This window comes from Vigna angularis, chromosome 3 (assembly GCF_016808095.1).
Source record: "Vigna angularis cultivar LongXiaoDou No.4 chromosome 3, ASM1680809v1, whole genome shotgun sequence".
In the NCBI taxonomy this organism is placed as follows: domain Eukaryota; kingdom Viridiplantae; phylum Streptophyta; class Magnoliopsida; order Fabales; family Fabaceae; genus Vigna; species Vigna angularis.
The window spans coordinates 12,999,244-13,023,637 of NC_068972.1; the positions used below are offsets into that span (position 1 = coordinate 12,999,244).

The 24,394-nt window shown below is 31.4% G+C and overlaps 1 protein-coding gene across 1 annotated transcript; it reads left to right on the plus strand.

Moving 5' to 3' along the window:
• The first annotated feature begins 791 nt into the window (after window positions 1-791).
• Window positions 792-7,231, plus strand: LOC108324258 (damage-control phosphatase At2g17340). The gene is made up of 13 exons (XM_017557158.2): window positions 792-937; window positions 1,267-1,435; window positions 2,216-2,281; window positions 2,510-2,576; window positions 2,741-2,809; window positions 3,113-3,253; window positions 5,200-5,328; window positions 5,436-5,522; window positions 5,957-6,031; window positions 6,110-6,187; window positions 6,518-6,595; window positions 6,740-6,802; window positions 6,899-7,231. The coding sequence occupies exons 1-13, from the start codon at window positions 805-807 to the stop codon at window positions 6,971-6,973; spliced, it is 1,230 nt and encodes a 409-aa protein (XP_017412647.2). The 5' UTR covers window positions 792-804; the 3' UTR covers window positions 6,974-7,231.
• The last annotated feature ends 17,163 nt before the right edge of the window (window positions 7,232-24,394 follow it).

Below are 24,394 nucleotides of genomic sequence, written 5' to 3' on the forward strand. Positions count from 1 at the left end.
AAAACAAAAGTAACTATTTAGTTATGTTAACTCAAGCAAGAAATGAAAACAGTTTCTTATCATTAAGGATGAATAATTTGTGAGAATTTAGGAATTACTTTTCCTCCGTTGTCTCACCGAGTCATTGTCATCATTTCCTTTTTCTAACTATCTTCAATTTTGATTTCATCTTAATTTGACTTTTCGCTCAAGTATATTCTTAAGTTAGAAAATCTTCGAAGATTAAGAAAGCATTTATAAAAAAACTTGCATATATTCACTTTATATACTTAAATGTGAACTCACTGTGAAAATTTTTCGAATTATTTTTGCTTGAAGCCCGATTTGTGGTAAAATAAAAATTAAATTATAGTTCGTTTTTATCAAATAAAAATCTTGTTTAACATATGGTAAAATAAGATTAATTTTGTAAGATCCTAGTAATGTTAAAGTTTTAATTTTTCTTTTGTAAAAAAAGTAATTTCGTAAATATTTCTATCTCTAATTTTGTTTTTCCTTTTCATACTCCTTAGATAAAGTTTTATTAGTTATTTATTGCATCTCACCTTCCATTCTTCTGTAGTTGATTCAACAAAAATTTGTCTTTGAAGGTGGGAATAAGGATAATAAACTAGTACCTTTTTGATATTGTTTTTAATGGCTAAGAAAAACTCAAGTAATTGTTTTAGATTCTTTTACCAAACCAAAAATAAGTTAAACAATGATGCAAAAATAAATTAAAAATGAAATAATATTTTATTTATTGATATTTACAATATAATGCACCATAATTTATTTTGTGCAGAAAAAATGGTAACAGTTTCAATGGGAATTGTATCACCAACTCTCTGTTCTCCATCAATCTCCTTATATGTCTATGCTTCTTCTCTTACACTCTCATGCAAGGCTAAGACCATTCATCAATTCACAAAATCTTCTGTTCACTCCAAATTATTAGGTAACCCTACTTCCAAAATAGTGTTATCTTTTTTTTTGTTTATTTTTAAATCAGCACATTTCTTATTTTTAATTAAAAAAGAGAAAAAAATAAAAACAGCAAAAGTTAAGCATGCTAGATATTTGTTGAAACTAACCAATTAGGAGTATAAAATAAGTTGTAGTTACAAGAAAAAGTGTTACCAAAAGCTCACTTACATTGTGAAGTCTGATAATGTATCTGTGATTTTTTGATTTTGTACTTGAATCGGTGTGGGACTAGGTAGAGTTCCTTTGTCTTCAGAGTTCATCTCTCTCATTTGCCGTAATAATTGTGACTGACATCTTCAGAGGAAGCCATGGGGAGTACATCACAGTTGGTGCCATTGCCGTTGTTGGCGAATGACAAATACACAGCAAGCACCATTCCTTGGAGGTTCCCTTCCGACGATCCACACATTCCCACTGCCACCGAGCTATCTTGGATTAATCTCCTCCACAATACTATCCCCACCTTCAAGTATGTTATCTTCTTTTTTCCCACAAAACAAATTAATGGGTGTGGCTCAAATTTCTTCGTTCTTTATTCTTTATCTTTTAAAATGGAGATAATTCCACAGATCAAAATGGGGTGTGGATCAGATTTTTTATTTTCATAAAATTAAACACTTTTACTTGTGGTTCACAATCCATATCTTGCATGCATGCCCTTTAGTGGTACGAAGGGTACACTGATCCCAAACATCGTATTTCTCGGACCTTAGGTATTAGGATGTAGTGTTGAGAAGTAATAGAAACATCTACTGAGTACTGGGTCAGAGTGATTGGTAAACATTTAATGGTGAGATCATAGTCATCGATAGTGAAAATGGATCTCCAAACTGAAACAGTGAAGTTTGCAACAAATTAATGTTTCGGTTGACGGATTCTGTTCTGGTTTTCTTTAAATTGTTAGACACATAAGAAAGTCATTTGTGGTCCCTTGTCTAACAACTTCACATCTTTGGAATAATTGGATGTTGGTGTGTCCAACAACTTGATATCTTTGGGCTTGAGTATTATCCATCATGCTTCAATTCCAATAACCAGAAGTCTGAGAGTGTTTCTTAACCTAACTTTTCTAGCACGGTGTAGTTGCTGCTTCTCATTATTAATTACTGTAAACAGAGAAACAACTGGTGGAAAGCAATATTAATGTAGCCGTTACCTGGTTTGGTGAGGTGTGATTGTTGTATTATTGCAGGGATTCTATTTTCAAATTTTCTTGGTTACATAATGTTTTAGTTTTGATTTGGTACAGGAAGCATGCTGAGAGTGATGCTTCTGTTCCTGATGCTGCAGATAAAGCTGAAACTTTTGCTCAAAGGTGGGTCTCTTACTGATTTCCTATGAGAGGTTTGATGCATGACAAGGACCTATGTATATTTTTTCAATAACCAAATTTGACATGAATAACGTTTCTTGAGGATATTAAGCTTATACTGTTTTATCCACCTCTTGTTATATTTGCGTAATTTCTTAGTTCAAGTAATTCAAATTAACACGGGAGTTGTTGATTGCAATTAATTTTCTTGATACATTTTCTGCAAAAAAGGTATGCTAGAATACTTGAAGATTTCAAGAAAGATCCTGCAGGTCAAGGCGAGCCTCTGGATATCTTTGTACGTTCTTTATCTGTATAGAAATTTTGTTTGAACAACAAACCATACCTCTTCTGTGTTTATCAAATAATAAAATAAAATGCGGCTGTTTTGGTGCATATATCTAATTTCTTCAGTCTTCTTTTTCCTTTAATTTTTCTTTTTTGCGGGAATGGGTGTTCTAGCTTCTATGCAGACTTCGTGAGCAAGTCCTCAGGGAACTCGGATTCTCAGATATCTTCAAGAAAATAAAGGTAGGGTTAACTAATGGGATTCTGTGTGCTAAAGGCTAATACTATTCTGCTAGAATGTTGAAAACAAGCATGAGTATATCTGATTAGATGGGGTTGAAATACTGTAACATCTCACTTAATCTAGTGAAATCTAATGGCATTCTTCTCATAGTGGAGGCCAAGTTTATGTTAAACTATTTGAAGAAACTTAACATCATTAGTTTTCAATTGAGGGGGAATGGTCTTGTGAGTTGTGACTCTCAATGAACAATGTTGTTTTATTATGCTCGGGATTTGTAATTTCTCTCTGATTGAATGGTACAGGATGTAGAGAATACAAATGCCATGTCCCTATTTGAGAATGTAGTTCGTCTTAATGATGCCATTGAAGATGAAGAGAAACGCCTAGAAAATTTAGTTAGAGGAATTTTTGCAGGGAATATATTTGATCTTGGTGCAACACAGGTATGCTGATTTTCTGTATGTAATTTTTTTCACTTCAGGAATAATGATTCTCAGTATAATAAGTCCCAAACACATTGAAAAGGTTCAGTTAATACGGAGTTGACATAAGAGTTGATATAGTACTTGTCAACTCCTTAAAAAGTATACTAAATCATACAAGTAGTAAAATTGGAATGTCCAAATATTGTGTTCTAAAAGATGTGCGTGTGTTTAGTGAGTGTCAAGTTTTAGTAATTTGAACTAAAGACTTAAAGAAATTGGTTTATTCGAATTTAAAGGTGGAGATAATGCAAAATTAGAAACATTCAAAAAAACCAAACCTTAGATTATATTACTTAAAAAAAAGATAAATATTCACTTGGAATGAATTTCATGAACTCAACTCAATGCATGTTTTCTAACCAACATATCTCTAGCATAACTCCAACATTCACACCAAACTTTCTAGCCTTAATTATTTAGAGATGAGTTCTAAACCTTAATGCAAAAATACTAATTCCTTAGTTCTTTATGTGCAAGTTTTGCATGAAGGATAAGTGTATAGAATGAACAAGAGATAAAATTATGTTTAGAATCAATATCCATAAGTTGTTCAATCTTGAGGACTAAGTTCTAAAACATTTTCCAATGTTTAGAAACAACTCAAGGCATAGATAATCAAACAATGCAGCATAAAGCATAAAGAAAAACACAAGAGTGGTGTAAAGAGATTTATATCGCAATAGAAAAACCACACATAAAAGTGATTCGTTACATCTAACCCAATGAAATGGGGAGTTAACTACTCCTAGACATTTGGAGCACGTTAAGTTTTCACTTTTTAATTCACTTCCAAAATGTGGACTCTCACTGGGCAAGAAGCAGCTTTTTAAAGAGTGCAAACTTTTGTATCTCCCTTAGGAATGCACTGCTGGTCCAGTGAGTTCAACGTTCATCTCATTAGGAGCTAGGCAAGAAGGTCCGAATTGACTTCCTCCTTCCTTGGCTTGAAACTTCCATTTCTCTACAAAAAAATGATGGTAAATAAGTAGTAATCACTTCTATTCCCAAAAGGTATTTAAACCATGGATTTCAGTATCGAATGAACAAAGTTATAGCATAAATACAAATAAAGATGTTCAATTCATATGATAAAGCAAATTATTATCACAATTATCAGTACTCAAGGAAAAGTAACTTGCATATCAGTAACAGAATTATGAAGAAATGACTTATGCTGAATGAAGTTTAGAGGTGAAGAAGAAGTCTAGAGAGAAGCAGGGAAAGGGGGGTAGTTCTCACTTCTTGGCATTATCTTCCTCGGTTCTTTTCCCCGTTTGTCAGTGCCTTAAATACTTTCGTTAGAAACCTTCATTCTGATGCTTTAAGCTGTACCAAGCTGATATGAGTTAGCAACTCTTATCTTACATGCCACAACTGAATTATCTCCCGCAGCCTCTGACTTGGAATGTGACTCAGCTTCACTCATAACTTGTCAATAACTAAAACCAATAGTCTTGGAACAAATTGGACTGACCTAGATGTTCATGGTTTTAGTTGCTCATTGTTTTGTCATTGTACCAACCCTGTATTGCTCCACTCTCCCATTGTTTGGTATGGTTTAGTTAATTTTCAATATTGTAGGTCACATGGCGTGGATACAGTCAATTGACATTTGATAGTACTTGGCTAGTTGTTAGTAGTATTTCTAGGTAATAATTACCTGTATAGACAACTTTGCATAATTCTAATTGGTTTTAGGATGAAATATGACATTATTTACCCATTCTATTATCTATCAACGTTGTACACAACAATAGGTTGACTATATGAGTGGGAAATCAGAAATGGCTCAAAATTAACTTTATTCAAAAAATTTAGCCTAATTGAAAGAGACAGATTTTGTTATTTATTACAAAGGTTAAATATATTTTTTATTACCTTTTAATTCCTTCAATTTCTTGAAGCTTGCGGAGGCTTTCTCCAAGGATGGAGTGTCTTTTTTGTCTACATGTCAAAATCTTGTCCCTCGACCTTGGATTATTGATGACCTTGAGACTTTCAAAGTGAACTGGAGCAAGAAGTCCTGGAAGAAGGCAAGTGTCATGTGGCTTTAGAAACGGACAGTTTTATGATATATTTTATGCCTTCTTCTGTATTTTAAGCGGGGTTAATGATCTAATTAATTGTTTTACATCGGCAGGTGATCATATTTGTTGATAATTCAGGTGCTGATATCATTTTGGGTATTCTGCCATTTGCCAGGGAGCTCCTTCGTCGTGGGAGTCAGGTTTTCCGGCATTTTTATTCTCTTTCATGTCTGTTTTTTGGTCAGGGAGTTTAAGACTTATACCATAACTAGTTTTGCCAGTTTTAGTTCACTCTCTTTTCTCACGGTTTATTTTATTTTTTTGTTTTGAAATGGGGGAGGAAAAGGGAAGGATAGTGGTAGCCCTTTTATCATTGAACACCGTGTATCAAAGTATTGAAATACTTGAAATTTATTGTGCATCATAAGGAAGTTAAAGGAACTAAATTTATGTTAGTTATCATCAATACTTTAACTAGATTCTCCTAACTATTTTTGGTCATGACGTGATTCGTTTTTAACAGCTTTGTGTAACAGCACTTGTTCATTTTTAAGTTCTGCTTGAATTTGAAATTGCTTTTCATGCAGCTCATACGGTTGCCTGCTTCAATATATTTTATGTGATTTGCATGCAGGTTATATTGGCTGCTAATGAGTTACCTTCCCTCAATGATGTGACTTACTCTGAGCTAACTGAAATTATATCAAGGGTAAGGAAAAAAACAATTAACTCTGGCGGTTTATGTTATGACAAAACTCTTTCCTGACTCCATCATCTTGATTTCCAGTTAAAGGATGAAGAAGGGTGTCTCATGGGTGTCTCTACTTCAAATCTTTTAATTGCCAATTCTGGGAATGAACTACCTGTAAGAAAATTTGTTATATTAGGAAAGTTCTAGTTTCTATATTGTTATTGACCTTTGTAGACCCTCTTTACTGCCTAGGTTGCTTTTAACCGAGACAATAGACTCCCCCTGTTTTGAAACTGAGGCAAAAAAGCTACATTTTGCCTTGGCAAAAAACAATTATTGTTGTTTTCTTTTACTGTACTGTTGTCGTTTTCTTTTACTGTACTGTTGTCGTTTTCTTTTACTTATTCTTGTCGTTTTCTTTTACTGTACTGATCCTGTACTGTTGGTTTGCTGATTACTAATTACATTAAATGTCTCTTTTCTGTTTTGTTCAACGGATTCCAGATTATTGACCTTACAAGGGTGTCACAGGAACTAGCGTATCTCACCAACGATGTAGATCTTGTCATCTTAGAAGGGATGGTAGGCTCTTCCTTCATTATATATACTTTCTGTTTTGCTAACTTACAGTTGCACGCTCCTACAGTTATGTTAAGCAAGTTTTAAGCCCTAGTTTTGGGTTCTTAGTTTCTTCAATTCTTGCTCCAATTTTGATTCTCTTGACAGGGTCGTGGAATAGAAACAAATCTCTATGCTCAGTTTAAATGTGATTCCCTCAAGATTGCTATGGTGATGCATTTTATCATTCTTTTTACTTCCTTCTTAACAAACGAAAATTTGATTCTGATGCATCTGTTTCTTTTTCTTGTTATCATTATTTTATAGGTCAAACACCCCGAGGTTGCAGAATTTCTTGGGTCACGTTTATATGATTGCGTGATCAAATATGATGCAGTTTAGACTTTAAATGAAGAGTGGTTATTTATTCGATTAAATAGCTAATTAGTGCTACATTTGCAATTGGTCGGTGCTTATTGACTTTGGGCATTGAGGTTAGGGGAGATTTAATATTATTTTCAACCTAAAATTTTAAGGTTGGTAAGTCTTTATCATTTTTATATTTTACTTAACTTTCATTTTGATGACATGTGAAACTTTTGTCTTACACATGAACTCCAAAAATCGATTCAATTATAAATAGATTCAATGATTCAACTATATATGCTTCCAAACGATGCTGTTTTCGAACTAAATATCTTTAACATCTCACAATATATTGCTTGTGTAAAATTACTTAAGCAGTGATTAAGTAGAAAAAAATATTGAGTGTCCAAATAATTTTTAAAATGATCATTTTACTTTTCCTAAAGTTGATTTGAAAATCTTCTAGAACAAACTTTTTAGAATTTTTATAACATGATTTTTGGAATAGGATTTCAAAAACAGAGTTTTGGGAATAGAATTTCAAGAACAGATTTTTTGTAATACATGAAATATATTCTGTAATAATTTTTTCACTTCATGATACTTCCTGAAATGAGCTTTTTAAAATAGGTTTTTCAGAAAAAAAAAAATTCTGAAACCAATGTAATGTGTTTTTGAAACCAAATTTCCAAAACATAATTTTTAGAACAGAATTTTCAAAACAAGTTTGTTTGTTTGTTTGTTTTTTCTTTCTTCAGAATGGACTCTTTCTTCTTCTTCCTCTTAATAAAAATGTGCAGTGAAGAATATAAATGCACGGAAGGAGGACATCTGAAAAACCTGAAATTTAGTATTTATTGAAAAGTTCTCTATTGAAACTTGTAGAGTGATTTAGTTTAAGCGTATGAGACACCAAATTTTTACTGAGTTAATTTTAACATGCCTATATACTTTGTGGTATATCAGTTTTTATCACATTTTCTACTATTAGTTAAATTTATTAAAAATTATAAAATTAAGGAAATTTTTTTATTAAAATAGAAATTAGAAATGACAAAATAATTATTTAGTATTTATAGTAAATTTGATGTTATGGAAATCTTGAACATGAATTTTTGGACTAGTGACAAAATCTTGGTGGTGGTTTGAAAACTCTTGCTTATCAAAACGAAATTCCTTACTCTTCATAAAAGGAAGATTTACCTGTACAAGACTTGTTCTAGTCAATAAAAGAGTTTAGAATATGTGACTATGAGCATGAGATATTGAGTGAATATTAAATGAGTATTTCTTGAAAAAATAACAGTTGTATATAGGATCCACATAGAACCTGAACTTACGTTAGAGTTAGAATAATATTTACTCCAATTATATAGTAATATAGTAATTAATAATAACTTAATAATACCTCATCATGTATATTATATATATAGTAATTAATAATAACTTAATAATACCTCATCATCATGTATAATACTATAATAGATTTTGTTTGACCTTATTCTTTAGTACGTCTATTAAGTTGGATAAAAAAAATTAAAATTAATAATTATGTTAAAGAGATATGTCAAGCATTATCCTAACCCATAATTTCTCCCGATTTTCTGAATTCATGAATTCAAATTTCTTTTTTTTATTGTCGTTTTATATCAAAAAGGGTATGACACAGTTATAGTAATATTTCGTGTGTAAAATTTGCTGTAGTTATACTTTATTTTATCTTCAAGTACGTAACAAATTAGTACTGCGGCAATAGTTAAATATAAGTGGAAAAAAATAGTTAATAATGCTTAGGATGTTTAAAATATCACTAATTTTGGGGGAAATAAATAAAACATATATGATTTAAAAAAAAAAACAAACAATCCTCGTATCCTTTCCCACTGAGAGACACAATACCAATGAGATATGAGTCTAACTATATAAGGAATTGATACCACTGTTTACCTAAAACCTTTAAGGTAGTGGATTAATGAATCTTTCACCTTTATATACTGCTCTACTTTCTCATTTCTATTCAATGTGAGACTTAGACTCACACTTAGATTACCAACATTTGCTTCCTCGATTGGAACATCCACAACATTCACAAATGTTTTATATAATGAAATTTTATTGTATTACCGTGCAGTCAATCCAAGATCGAATGGTCCATCCAATTAGAAACGTCAACAAGATCATCTAGTGATCGAGCGGTTGAATCATGCAGATCGAGCGATCACACTTTAATAACATTTAGATTTGATAAAAATTAGTTTACGATAAAACATGATTAACACCTATTAGATCACGATTAGACCATTAGTAATACAAAGCTTATATCGAAATCTATAAATACAAGTTTGAAGTAAAGAAGTAGGAGATTGAATTTATTACGCATTAACTGTTGAATTCGCCAAATCTTTACTGACTATGGCATCAAAGTCCTTTTTATAGATAACCTCTCAGTTTGATCGAACAGTGTGAAGAAGAGTATCAAAATATTCAAGACTTAGTAAACAAATAACCTCAACCCGTAATCAAAACAAAAATAAAATTTATCTTTTTAATAATTTGTGTGAAATTTTTGACATATACTTGATATTAATGTTCTTTTGACTTATATAGTCTTTGGACAATTATTTATTGGTGTTGAAGTCGCATATTGACTAGAGATTAAATCAATTTAGAGTATATCAAGAAGTGTAAATCTCACTTTATAAGTCTATTTTGTAGGGTTAAGTTAGACTTGTAAATTTTATCTTGTAAACTGATTTGTACAATTGAGTTAGGTTTCATGTGTCTTAAGAACTTGCGTGTTGTTGTTTTGTTATTATTATTTGTGAAGTGTGGTGGGTGGGTGAGAATGGTTGTTATATAAGGATAATTTGGCATGGTGGTTGGTTTCAGAAAAATTGGAGAGTGTAAGAGTGAGCAAATGATACGTGGAGAGAGTCCTAGACAAGTCCTTGTGGCACTACAATAATTTTGCCTGAGGGCCCCCGACCAAGTTTTCAGTTTTTGTTTCAATGTTTGTTTCAATAACAGACTGAAAATTAAACAAACAAATATACCTCGTTTCAATGTTAATCTTCACATCTCTTGCCAACATATTTGATTCTAGTTAGTTCTTTCTACTATTCAACCTGCTTGGTTTTGGTGAATGCATGTTGTTGTTGTTGGAAGGTTAAGCAGAAGCCTAAAATTAATGGAAGATCTTCACCTACATCCAAAAGTGATAATTTTTGCTAATAAAAGAAAATTCAAAATAGTACACTCTCTCATTGCTCCTGGACTTTAATAACCTTCACACAATAATAATACCATTCATTTTATTTTAAGCTTAAATTAGTAAAATCATAGGCTTATCAATTACTTAATTGTTTTTAATTAGATACTCAAATTAAAAGAATGTTGTCATATTTTTTTAATCATGTAAATTCTTTTAATTTGGTTATTACATTTTTTAGTCATCACAATTTGTCATGGGTTGTCATAAACTGATTCTAAATTTAATTATATCTATATATTACAATATTATTGATCAAATTATAATTTTTTATGAACTTAATTAAAACAAATTTAAATAATTTTGTCTCTCAAACCAAAGTAATATTCAATGTAGTGTCTCTTAATTACAAATTTCTTCCACATTGATATAATACAAAAACTAACAACTTTGATTTTACTTTATAAGTTTTTGAAAAAAAACACAAGAGAAATTTATAACATATAAATCATGAGTAAATTTACGTAAGAAATGATAACATTACCTTAAATTCAAAATCTTAAAATAATAAGTTTGTAGGTTTTTTCTCGTTAAATATTTTTGTTCTTGTTTATCAACGTGCAACTCACACTTAACTCTAGCATTCACCCTGTGGTAATATGGTTGGTTGGTTATTTAGTATTTTGGATATAATATATAATATTGTTGAGATGTGTGTTATATATGTAATTGTATTATATATAATATGAATATGGTATGATATGGCTCCCTGTAACATCCCAATTTCTCACACTTGATATTACATAAATAATATGAAAATTGTAACATCTCTACAGTCATTCATTTGGAAATATAAAATATTTCACATTAATTACATATTTTAAACTCAGATTTCAACTTAAAGATAACCCGAGTTTTTTTTTACTATCCTTCCTCCTCCATCTTCACTTGTACTGGATTAGACGACACTCCCTCATCTGCTCCCGTATAACAAATACGTTATACGATCATTGCAAAAATATGATTTTTCCGGTACATGCACAAATAAGTAAGGGTGAACTACCATACAACAAACTATTAAAATGAGGCATGATACTACTACTACACCTAACTCATATTTATGACAATGATTTCTCCTAGACTCAATTATCCGGATCTAACGTTGATGGAAGTCTCGGATTGTCGTGCACTTGTGGTGACCTCCACTCCTCACACTAAAAATCATGGCCAGATACAACTTGTCAACCACAAGGTTAGTCCGTTAACACTATATCCAAAATTGGGACATAGACAAGGACCTCATGCCCCTCTCACCACATAACTCATCCTTCTCTACTTGAGATTGGAGAGTTATTAGAGTATCCAGGATGACCTTCCATACAGGACCCTCAACATCAACGTGTACACAATACCATGCCACTACAAAATCTCTCCGCGAGACTCATATCATGTTCATATTTATCAACTCATACCATGCTCAAATTTCATAATTCCATATCCATCACAATAACATGAATTTATCATAAATTTGTATTCCAACAAGATATATTGCACAATAATTTAACAATACATAATCTGTTCAATAGGATTTAAGTTAAAAACCTGTTGAGTAGACTTCCAAGAAAGAGAGGTGCGTCACAATAGACAACTTAAGTACCAAGTCTTTCCTTAGCCAAAGTGTTCCTCAACTTGTTTTTAACAAATTTCTTATTCACAGATTCAAAATAACAACATAGTTTTATATAACAATATTAACACATAAATTTAAGCATGAATAAACATATACATAAACATACACAATAATTCAATACATAAATAGTCAAACAATAATTAACATAAGGCATAGAAAGATTAGTTCCCCTTACCTCTATTCCAGACTTCTCTTGCTCCGAATTTGTTTCCCTGAAAACTCTTCAGAACCTCTACTCTAAAATTTCTTCCTACTCCAAAAACTTCCTAATTTCTTCTTTTCTCATAATTCTCTCTACTTCTTGGTGCAAAAACTTCATTCCTCTGATTTCTATTTATAGGTAAAAAAATTTACTATTCATTAATTTTTTAATATTATTTATTATTTTAATATTATTTTAAAAATAATATTCTAATCATCAACTTGATCAAATCTAATCCCATCTCCTTCCATGCTACGTAGGAATTCTTATCCTTTCAAATTTTATTTTATTTTATTTTATTTATTTATTTTTTTACTATTCACTATTCACTTTTCTTACAAAAAAATCCTAAATAAGTTATCAAAAATTTGAACCTCTCCTTCTAAAATTACTATAATTTTATATCCAAAAATTTAATTTTTTTTCTATCCATTAAAATGCTAAAATTTACTATTATAAATATTTTTCACGAGTCTTACATTCTCCCCAACAACAAAAATTTTCGACCTCGAAAATTCTATACATCAAGAAAATAGTTGAGGATATAATTGCTTCATTTCTTCTTCTAACTCCCATGTAGAGTCACCTGTTCTCCTATCCCAAACTACCCTAACTAAATTGATAGTCTTTCCTCTAAGTTCCTTTGTTTTAGTATCTTCTATACAAACAGGTTGTACTTCTACTGAGAGATCCTCTCGGATTTGAATCTCCTCTATTTCTATAATGTGAGAAGGGTCAGGTACATACTTTCTTAGTTGGGAGACATGAAAAACTGAATGAAGATTGGCCAACTGAGGGGGTAGCGCAATCTCGTAAGCGACTGGCCCAATTCGTCTCAAAATTTGGTATGGACCAATGAACTTAGGAGAAAGTTTCCTGGAGCGAAGGGCTCTTCCAACACCCGTGGTTGAAGTTACTCGCAGAAAAACATGGTCCCCAGCCGCAAACTCTAACGGTCTCCTCCTTTGATCTGCATACGATTTTTGTCTACTCTGAGAAGCCTTCATTCTTTCCCGTATCAACTTTACTTTGTTGGTGGTTTGTTGTAGTAGCTCAGGTCCTATTAAAACTGATTCACCATCTTGATACCAGCACAACAGAGTTTGACATCGTCTGCCATACAGAGCCTCATAAGGTGCCATACCTATGCTTGCTTGGAAACTGTTGTTATAGGTAAATTCCACAAGAGGAAGTATTTCATCCCAACTACCAAGATGATCTAATACACAAGTTCTCAACAGATCTTCTAATGACTGGATAGTCCTTTCAGATTGTCCATCAGTTTGGGGATGATATGCGGAACTCATTCGTAATTTGCTGCCCATAGCTTCCTGTAAGGTTTGCCAGAATCTAGAAGTAAATCTTGGGTCTCTGTCTGACACAATGCTAGAAGGTATACCGTGCAATCTCACTATTTCTTTTATGTACAATTGTGCCAGCTTAGTCATTGACATTCTCAGATTTATTTCCAAGAAGTGAGCACTTTTTGTCAATCGATCAATGATGACCCAGATGGCATCATTACCCCTCATTGTTCGTGATAAATGGGTAACAAAATCCATAGCAATGTTATCCCATTTCCACTCTGGTATGTCTAATTGTTGTAGCATTCCTCCAGGCCTTTGGTGTTCCACCTTTTCCTTTTGGCAAGTCAAACATGCTGCTACAAACTGCGCTACTTCCTTCTTCATTCCTGGCCACCAAAAGGATTCCTTAAGATCTTGATACATTTTAGTCATGCCGGGATGCATGCTAAAACGACTCTTGTGTCCTTCTTCAAGGATTAATCTTTTTATCTCTGCATTGTCTGGTACACACACTCTACTTCTAAATTTTAATACTCCATCAGGTCCTAACCTAAACTCTTTAGTTGATTCTGTTTTTATCAGTTCTGCTATCTCTTTCAGGTTAGGGTCCACCAATTGTTTCTCCTTGATTAAACTTAAAAAGTTGCTAGATATAGTCAAACTACTACATCTAATGAAATCTACTTCATACTCCATCTGTAGCTTCAGATCTCTGAATTTCTCCACCAATTCCAATTCTTTGATCATCATATGAGAAACATGTACCATCTTCCTACTCAAAGCATTAGCTACTACATTCGCCTTTCCCGGATGGTACAAAAGTTCGAAGTCATAATCCTTTAAAAACTCCATCCACCGCCTTTGCCTCATATTTAGCTCTTTTTGGTCAAATAAGTACTTCAAACTTTTGTGATCGCTGAATACTTGGAATTGAACACCATAAAGATAGTGTCGCCAAATCTTCAGAGAAAATACCACTGCTGCCAATTCTAGATCATGAGTAGGATAGTTCTTCTCATGAACCTTTAATTGTCTTGAAGCATAAGCCACTGCCTTCCTTTCTTGCATGAGCACACATCCTAACCCCTGGTGTGAAGCATCACAGTAAATTTCAAAATACTTACTTGGATTTGGGATAATCAATATTGGTGCACTTGTCAACCTGTGCTTCAATTCCAGGAAGCTTTTCTCACACTTATCCGTCCAAACAAACGGTTGATCTTTGCGAGTTAGCTGTGTTAAAGGCGCTACTATTTTAGAAAAACCTTCTATAAATTTTCTATAGTATCCAGCTAAACCCACAAAGCTTCGTATTTCCGGCGTAGTCTTTGGTCTCTCCCACCGTAGCACTGCTTCCACCTTGGTTGGATCCACTGCTATGCCTTGAGCTGATATAACATGTCCCAAGAATTGCACCTTTTGTATCCAGAATTCACACTTTGACAACTTTGCATATAGTTTCTTTTCTCTCAAGATCTCAAGCACAATTCTTAGATGCCCCTCATGTTCTTCTCGACTTTTGGAATAAATAAGTATGTCATCTATAAAGACTACGACAAACTTATCTAAGAAGGGTTGAAAGACTCTGTTCATGTAATCCATGAACAAAGCTGGAGCATTAGTTACCCCGAATGGCATAACTACATACTCGTAATGCCCGTATCTTGATCTAAAAGCAGTCTTCTGTATATCTTCAGCTTTAACCAAAATTTGATGATATCCAGACCTTAGATCTATCTTTGAAAATACTTGAGCTCCATGCAACTGATCCATCAAATCATCAATCCTAGGCAAAGGATACTTGTTCTTGATGGTTAGCTTGTTCAACTGCCTGTAGTCGACACACAATCTAGAGCTACCATCTTTCTTCTTCACCAGCAGTACTGGTGCCCCCCATGGTGATACGCTTGGTCGGATGAATTGTCTTTCCAATAGCTCTTCAATTTGCTTCTTCAGCTCTGCTAATTCTGCTGGGGCCATTCGATATGGAGATATCGATACGGGTCCAACTCCAGGTATTAAATCAATGGAAAATTCTACTTCTCGTTGAGGTGGCAATCCTGGTATTTCTTCTGGGAATACATCACTAAACTCATTAACTATGGAAATATCAAGATTTTGTTCATTTTTCTCAATTTCCACATGAGTCAAGATAATGAAACACAGAGATCCTTCTTTCGTTTCCTTCAACACTTGTTGTAATGACAACAACTCTGCTTCTTCAGGATCAGGGAAAATCAACTCCTTCTTGTTACAGTCTATAAGGATACGATTGGTAGATAACCAATCCATTCCTAAGATTACATCTAAACCTTGTAGAGGTAAAGATATAAGATGTACTTTGAACCTACGTCCCTCTACAATGATTGGACATTGAGGACACATCCTCGATGTTTTTATCAATTTAGAGGCCGGTGTAGATACTATAAGATCATACTGCAGCTCTTTTACGGGTAGGTTCAACTCTTGAATAAGAGTTTCAGACAAAAAGGAGTGTGTCGCTCCAGAATCAAACAACACATTCAAGTCTCTACCAGCTATATTACAACATCCAATTATGAGAGTACCTGATTTGGCAGCTTCTGCTCCCGTTAAGGCATAGACTCTTCCAGTCGCTTGTGGTCTATTGTCAGTCCTTCCCTGTTGAGGCGGTTGTTGAGGTTGAGTTGTTCCTCTTCTGTTAGAGGGACAATCTCTAGCAAAATGTCCTTCAGCTCCGCAAAGAAAACATTTGTTGCGCAGATTAACTTGTGGACATACGTTCTTCAGATGAGGTCCTCCGCAGACGAAACATCGGATTATTCTCTGTTGGTGTTGTTGCTGATGAGGATTCCTCTGAGGCTGCGGTCTGTCATAAGGTCGATTCCTTACATGTCCAACTCGTGACCCAGATGGTCCTCCTACCCTTTGTAACTTCTGCTGAACTTCCATCTCCCTCCTTAACCTTTCCGCAACTTTGGCATGTTCAACTAAAGCAGAAAACTCTTTAATAGCTAAAGGGTTCACGGCTAGTTGTATGTCTGCTCTCAATCCATTTTTAAATTTTCTACACCTCCATTCTTCATTTGATGGTTGGGTGTAGAAACGTCCCAACTGTTTGAATTTGTCTGCATACTCAGCCACCGACTTGTCACCTTGCACGAGCTGCAAGAATTCCACCTCTTTTGCATGTCTTACACTGTCCGGAAAGTACTCAGCGTAAAACTTATTCTTAAAAACTTCCCAAGTAATAATCTCATTACCTTCCTGTAATACTAGCTTCATGTTGTCCCACCAGTGTATTGCTTCTCCGAACAGCTGATACTCGAAATATGCCAACCTAGTTTCTGATGAACAATTTTTCGCATCAAAAATCTTTTCCATATTCCTTATCCATAAATCAGCCTCATTCGGACTTGTTCTCCCATTAAAAGTAGGTGGACGGTGTTGTAGAAAGTTTTCTAAGGTCCATTCCCGAATCCTTTGAGCTTCTACAGACGTGTCATTCGCAGATAGTTGCCTTAAGGCTTCCACATGTTCTCTTTGACTGGCTTCAGAACTTAGCCTAGCCGCTTCTAATTGTTGTAGAGCAGTTTCGTGCTGTTGCACTAAAGCAGCGCTCTGTTGTTGAAGAGCAGATGCGATAGTCTCCAAAGCTCTTGCCAAGCTAGGCACATTAGAGGATTCACCGTTGGGTTGTGTGCGAGTCATTTCTCTGTTCACACAGAGAATTATTGTCATTATGATTCATAATATGAGTTCGTAGGATAAATTCACAACTCTTAGGTCGTCATAAGGACGAACCGCTCTGATACCATTAATGTAACATCCCAATTTCTCACACTTGATATTACATAAATAATATGAAAACTGTAACATTTCTACAGTCATTCATTTGGAAATATAAAATATTTCACATTAATTACATATTTTAAACTCAGATTTCAACTTAAAGATAACCCGAGTTTTTCTTTACTATCCTTCCTCCTCCATCTTTACTTGTACTGGATTAGACGACACTCCCTCATATGCTCCCATATAACAAATACGTTATACGATCATTGCAAAAATATGATTTTTCCGGTACATGCACAAATAAGTAAGGGTGAGCTACCACACAACAAACTATTAAAATGAGGCATGATACTACTACTACACCTAACTCATATTTATGACAATGATTTCTGCTAGACTCAATTATCCGGATCTAACGTTGATGGAAGTCTCGGATGGTCGTGCACTTGTAGTGACCTCCACTCCTCACACTAAAAATCATGGCCAGATACAACTTGTCAACCACAAGGTTAGTCCGTTAACACTATATCCAAAATTGGGACATAGACAAGGACCTCCTGCCCCTCTCACCACATAACTCATCCTTCTCTACTTGAGATTGGAGAGTTATTAGAAAATCCAGGATGACCTTCCATATAGGACCCTCAACATCAACGTGTACACAATACCATGCCACTACAAAATCTCTCCGCGAGACTCATATCATGTTCATATTTATCAACTCATACCATGCTCAAATTTCATAATTCCATATCCATCACAATAACATGAATTTATCATAAATTTGTATTCCAACAAGATATATTGCACAATAATTTAACAGTACATAATCTGTTCAATAGGATTTAAGTTAAAAACTTGTTGAGTAGACTTCCAGGAAAGAGAGGTGCGTCACAATGGACAACTTAAGTACCAAGTCTTTCCTTAGCCAAAGTGTTCCTCAACTTGTTTTTAACAAATTTCTTATTCACAGATTCAAAATAACAACATAGTTTTATATAACAATATTAACACATAAATTTAAGCATGAATAAACATATACATAAACATACACAATAATTCAATACATAAATAGTCAAACAATAATTAACATAAGGCATAGAAAAATTAGCTCCCCTTACCTCTATTCCAGACTTCTCTTGCTCCGAATTTGTTTCCCCGAAAACTCTTCAGAACCTCTACTCTAAAATTTCTTCCTACTCCAAAAACTTCCTAATTTCTTCTTTTCTCATAATTCTCTCTACTTCTTGGAGCAAAAACTTCATTCCTCTGATTTCTATTTATAGGTAAAAAAATTTACTATTCATTAATTTTTTAATATTATTTATTATTTTAATATTATTTTAAAAATAATATTCTAATCATCAACTTGATCAAATCTGATCCCAACTCCTTCCATGCTACGTAGGAATTCTTATCCTTTCAAATTTTATTTTATTTTTTTTTACTATTTACTATTCACTATTCACTTTTCTTACAAAAAAATCCTAAATAAGTTATCAAAAATTTGAACCTCTCCTTCTAAAATTACTATAATTTTATATCCAAAAATTTAATTTTTTGTATCCATTAAAATGCTAAAATTTACTATTATAAATATTTTTCACGAGTCTTACACTCCCTACTGTGATTATGTATAAATACTTAATAATATGGTATTGTGGCATATTATAGACATGTGTGGACAATTAAGATGATATTGTGACCCAATGGAGGTATAGAATTAAGTATAAGAAACCATTATTTAAAAAAATTACAATAACTTCATTGGTTATTTATTAAAATAATAGGTAGTGAAAAGTTGAAGGAAATTTCCACATCTTACTCTTATAAAGTATAATCAATGAACCACTATGACATAAAAATGATGATTTTTTTCTATGATGTTTATGATGAGTCAAGTTTCAATATCTGGTAAAACATGTTTAATATGATTATTTTGAAAGAAATTATATCTGACAAATTATCATGTCATTGAGATATAATTAAAAATTTATGTATTCTTGAAAAGTGATTATTACTGTGTAATTCATTGTATGTTTATAAAGTGCCAATGCGTGAAAGTTCTTTAAGATGTGAACATGTGTTGATATATATTATAAAATATTGGGTGTATTTAGTTAGAAAAATAAAAATAAGTATTAATAATAACAATAATAAAACAGGTATATGAATAAAAATAAGTTGATTAGTCAAATAAACAATAACAATAAGATAAAATTTTAAATGAAAAAAAATGATTAAACTAAGTAGTAATAATAAAAAAAAAAACAGATATATGAATAAAAATAAGTTGATCAGTGAAATAAACAACAATAATATAAGATAAAATTATAAATGAATAAATTATCAAACTAATTAGTTGAGACACACAAATCATTGTCCTTAGACACCAAACGTCTCCATTGTATAAGGGAAAACAAAATAATATATGTTTCTCTTCCAAGATATAAGTCATCTGATAATAGAGTGCAATAAAAAATCTATCAAACTTATGAACACCAATATTTTGAATAGCAACATAGAATAAAATACTGAAAAATACTTTTATAAGTTGTTGCATTTATTATATCTAATAAGTTGTATTTATAAACAAAAAGAGTAAATAGTTATAAATCTAATTCAAGAAATAATAATAACTTTGATTTAAATCAAATAAAAAATAGTAATAAATTTGATTTAAATGTAATAATATATAAATATGATTAAACTAAAATAAATGTTATACATTTAAAAAAATTGCATTGATAAATAATATTTATCTATAAAATTAAGAGTTCATAAAAGTATGAGTATAATAATTTTTTTAAACTATATTAAACATTTTCAACATATTTTCTACTTGACTTATTAAATGGTTTAAACTTTTTTTTATATGATCCTTACTTAATCTTATTTAATGTCTGATACACTTGAATTTTTAAGATGAGTGCTAAAGAAATTTGTTCATTGATTAACCACAACTTTTAGATACAGTAACTAATTGTTTATTCAGATTACAGGGTAGAAAGTGAGGAAGTGGAGAGAAAAAAAAAGGAAGAGAAAGATTATAGGAAATAAAATTATTTGAATTCAGCGAAACATAATAAAAGGTGATATAATTTTGTCTAATAATAATGATTTTATTTTTTATATTTCTAATTATAATTTTATTTGATAATAAAATGAAAAAAAAAAACCCATATCAACACTGGGAATCATTGATAAAAAATAATACAGACTTTGTAAATAAATAAATAAAAAGTTCATATATTATTTTCATTACTATCATTATTAGATAACTATTAAATTATCTAACTTCACATTTTAGTTGTTCAAACTTTATAGGCGTTCTTAGAATTTACTCTAAGAATAAATATTAAATTAATAATATTAAATATGCTCATCAACCGTAAATGAAAATTTGGAGAACTACAAAATTTGTTATAAACATATTAAGCTTACGAAGAACTTGTTTGGTAACACATAATTAAAGAATAAAAGTGAATTTTAAATTTAACTAATGATTAGTTTTATAGTTAATTCAGAAAATCAAACCTTGAAAACTTTGGTTCATGATAAGGAGTTAAAAACTTTAATTATAATGAATAAAAAAAAAAAAATCGAGCACAAAAACTCAAGAATAAAAGTTTATTCTTATTTTATTTTTCTTTATCTTGTTTTGTATCCTTTTCACCACTACCACTCTCCATATTTCCACTTCCTTTTCTTTAGATTGGACTCTTCAAAAGGACAACATGCACTTTTTACACTTTAAAAGACAACATGCGTACATTTTAAACATTCGCAATAATAAATAGTTAAAATGGCTATTCTCAATATTCCATTATTATTATTTTTAGCATTGTGATTATAGTGGACACTACTAACGGTAGTAATGTCATACGTTATAGTGGTGATAAATAGTAAATTTTTAATTAAAAAAAGTAAATTTAATGAGATAAATTCAAACATATAAACCGTTAATCGTTGTATTTTTAATCGTTAATGAAATAAAAATAAGAAATAATTAATATAAGTTTATAATTTAGTCTAACCACAAGTGGACATTTATACAATTGATTTCCATAAAAAGGGAACATTCAAACAAAATTCTTCTAAATAATTTGCTATTAAAAACATAAAAATACACACCCCATAGGAAATATATCATTATCGACATAATCTAAAACCTAGATCGCACTAATCATTTGAATTTTCACAAAGAAAATGTGATAATGAATTGGCGTTTGTGAATGTTCACAAGCAAAAGTGATTAATTGGAAACGCTAATTTTGATTTTATTGATGTAGAAGTTTTGAGATGGCATGGAATGTTGGGAAGTTATCGTAGAAATAAAGTTATTATAATTATTAGACTTTTGCAAAGCCAAATCTCCGGACCAAACAAGGAAAAGAGGGATTATTGATTGAGTGCTTGAATTATTATATGTACCTTTGTTGTTGATAACAAATATAAGGTCAATATTTAAAAGATACACATGTGGTAATATGTATTGTGTAATCATTTACGACAACAATGATAATTAATCATGGCCACATATAATACGTGGGAAGGGTATCTTACCTTTTTTATCCCATCAACCATGCTGCCTTTTTCATTCCTCCAAAAAAGTTGAAAAATTCCTTTCAAATATCCTTTTTTATCAGCTACTTGCTTCCTGCTTTAACAATTTTAAATATGTCTATGAACGGAATGAAAATCTAACTAAATACCTCATCATCTACATCTTTTTTTAATAAAGTGTTTTTTATTTCTTGTGTTGATTCGTGAGACTCGACTATAAATCACTTTTATTAAACGAACTGAGTTAAAAAATATGTACACAAAGACTCAATTACGTTATTTGATTTTACGTAATTGTTATGTGTGTTTGGAAAAAAAAATTAACTAATATGCAATTAACATCGAAAGAATTTTCACATTTTACTTTGTAAATTCAAAATTCTCTTAATGGTTTCTTTAAAGTTAATTGTATGCTAATGTTAATTTTCACTTTAATAAATGTGGACAATTACTAAAGGAAAAATACAAGTTCATTATAATTATTAAAGAAATTAAATTTTTTTCTTATCGTACTAAAAACAAATATAAAAATATATATATTGTATTAACCTATTTACCTGCAGTTGTTTTATTGAGTCTTTAATGGAACTCACTAATAAAACTAAATCTAACTACTCCATTAAAGTAATTAAATACATGATTGCAAGTCAAAATTATGTTTTCTTAGTTTAGATACTTGAGTCTTCTTTAAATAATATAGGAACCAATTAATTGACTGCTTTTTACAATTCAAAACAAATAATTACATAAATTGAGCCACTGCGTGTTTTAAATTTTGAATTCAAAGACTTCAATCTGGTTAAGCAGTTCTTTCAATTTACATTATAATATCGACAATTTTTTTTTTTCGAAGAAGGCAAGGTCAATTTTATTAGAACCAAATGGTTGGTAAAGATATCATGATCTCCACCAATATAACAAGTACTATAGTTTTTGTTTTCCATAAGAACATGTAGTCTAAAGGCAGGCCATTACAACAAGATATTAACAATTGGTATAAATAAAACAAAAGATAATAACTAGGAATGACAAAATTATTCGTATCCACATATATTAACAACTAAATTTTTTTAGATAGTTGGTATTAGGTAATAGGTACTAATGGATAGGTAATTTAGTATTTGTTCATTAACTGATCAGATTTTGGTATCCAAATATTTGAGTATCGTTACTCAGTAAATAAATGAAATTACATTTTTATTTTTATTAGGTTTAAGTTGTTGTTGAAGTTTTATCCAAAGATGTTTTTTTACTAGTAATATTTCATAAAACACCCTAAATTAATTAAAGATATCTTAGAAAATAGAAATGAAAAATTATATTATTGTAATATTTACATATAAATGTCAAATGTTTGGATTATTGTAATTTATGAGATGTATTATAAACTCTTGCAAGGTTTTCCATCAAACTTATTCATTAGATGGTATAGAAATTGGAGAGATACATAAATATTATTGCGCTTCCCCATCAAACTCATTCATTACATGACATAAGAATTGGAAAGTCACACGTTCAACGTATCTCGTGTTTACATATAGCTGTACGTGACCTTGCATTTTGTTTTCAAGAAGAGGTTGTTGGTTAATAGTTCTAATGTTATAACCAATTTATTTTCTCCTTCAAAATTCTACCCTTTAGTACCTAAAACTTGTTTTGATTTTCTGTCAAATAATTATTTCAAAGACTTTATTATAATTTTTCTTCTTTCTATTATCTTCATTTCTTGCAATTTAATTTGAATCTCATTTGAAAATTCATAAAATAATTTTTTTTAAAATATTCACGGATATTTGTTGGTTGAAAAAAATCATTAGATTTTTTTAAAGCAAATATCCAGCTAGTAATAAAAAGGATAAGAGATACAAATTTTTCATGCATGTTAAATAGTAAATAGACATTATCCGTACTCATATCCAATTCATTGATATCTTTAATAGTAACAAATTTAAGTTTTTTTAACTTTAAAGTTTTGTTATATCTCAAATAGTTAGTTTTATTTGTTGAATGTTAGTATTGCTAAAAATTTCCATTTAGCAAATTTAGACAAATTGTTTTGGAACTTAAATGATATGAATGGATCTTTAGATCTATAGGAGAGAAAAGAATATATATATAGATATACCACAATGTTACTTATCAATGTTTTTTATTTAGTAATTTTTATAACTAATACTTTTAAATTATACTTGTTTCGGTGTAAATGTTGTCCGGTGTGTCTTTGTTGCTTCTAGATGTCCGGGACGCTTGCTTTTCCTCAATTGTTGTCGTTCATGCTCCAAAGGAGGGGGAGGTACCTGCGAAGATACTCCGACGCTCAAGTTAGATGTGAGTTATGGAGCCTCAGCTCTCAAGAAAATGATTATGTTATCACTGTAGAGTATTATTTAGAGTTCCTCTGGCCTAAGTGTAACGTAGAGGGAACGTACCTGGTGTTTTGCCCTGTCATTGTATTTATAGGCCAATAAAAATAACCTTACTTAAAAATCTGGTTAGTTACTCATAAATATCTTAACCGCTCAAAATATCTAAGATATTTTATCTAATAAATATCCTACGATACATGCCCCCCAAGTCTGAGTTAACCGTTCTGTTTTATGGACATGGTAACTATAGGACTTATGAGTTTGAGGGAAGCTGTATTCGCTGTGTTAGGGAGCGTGTTTCCGGTCGTTGCCCTATGCTGAGCGTTTTAACACCTGAGGCCAAG

What these genes read in the sequence shown, in the direction of transcription:
- LOC108324258 (XM_017557158.2), top strand. Translation starts at nt 805, where the DNA reads ATGGGAATTGTATCACCAACTCTCTGTTCTCCATCAATCTCCTTATAT. An exon ending in ATATCTTCAAGAAAATAAAG is followed by an intron (nt 2,810 to 3,112) that starts GTAGGGTTAACT and finishes TGAATGGTACAG; the next exon opens with GATGTAGAGAATACAAATGC. An exon ending in TTGTCATCTTAGAAGGGATG is followed by an intron (nt 6,596 to 6,739) that starts GTAGGCTCTTCC and finishes TTCTCTTGACAG; the next exon opens with GGTCGTGGAATAGAAACAAA.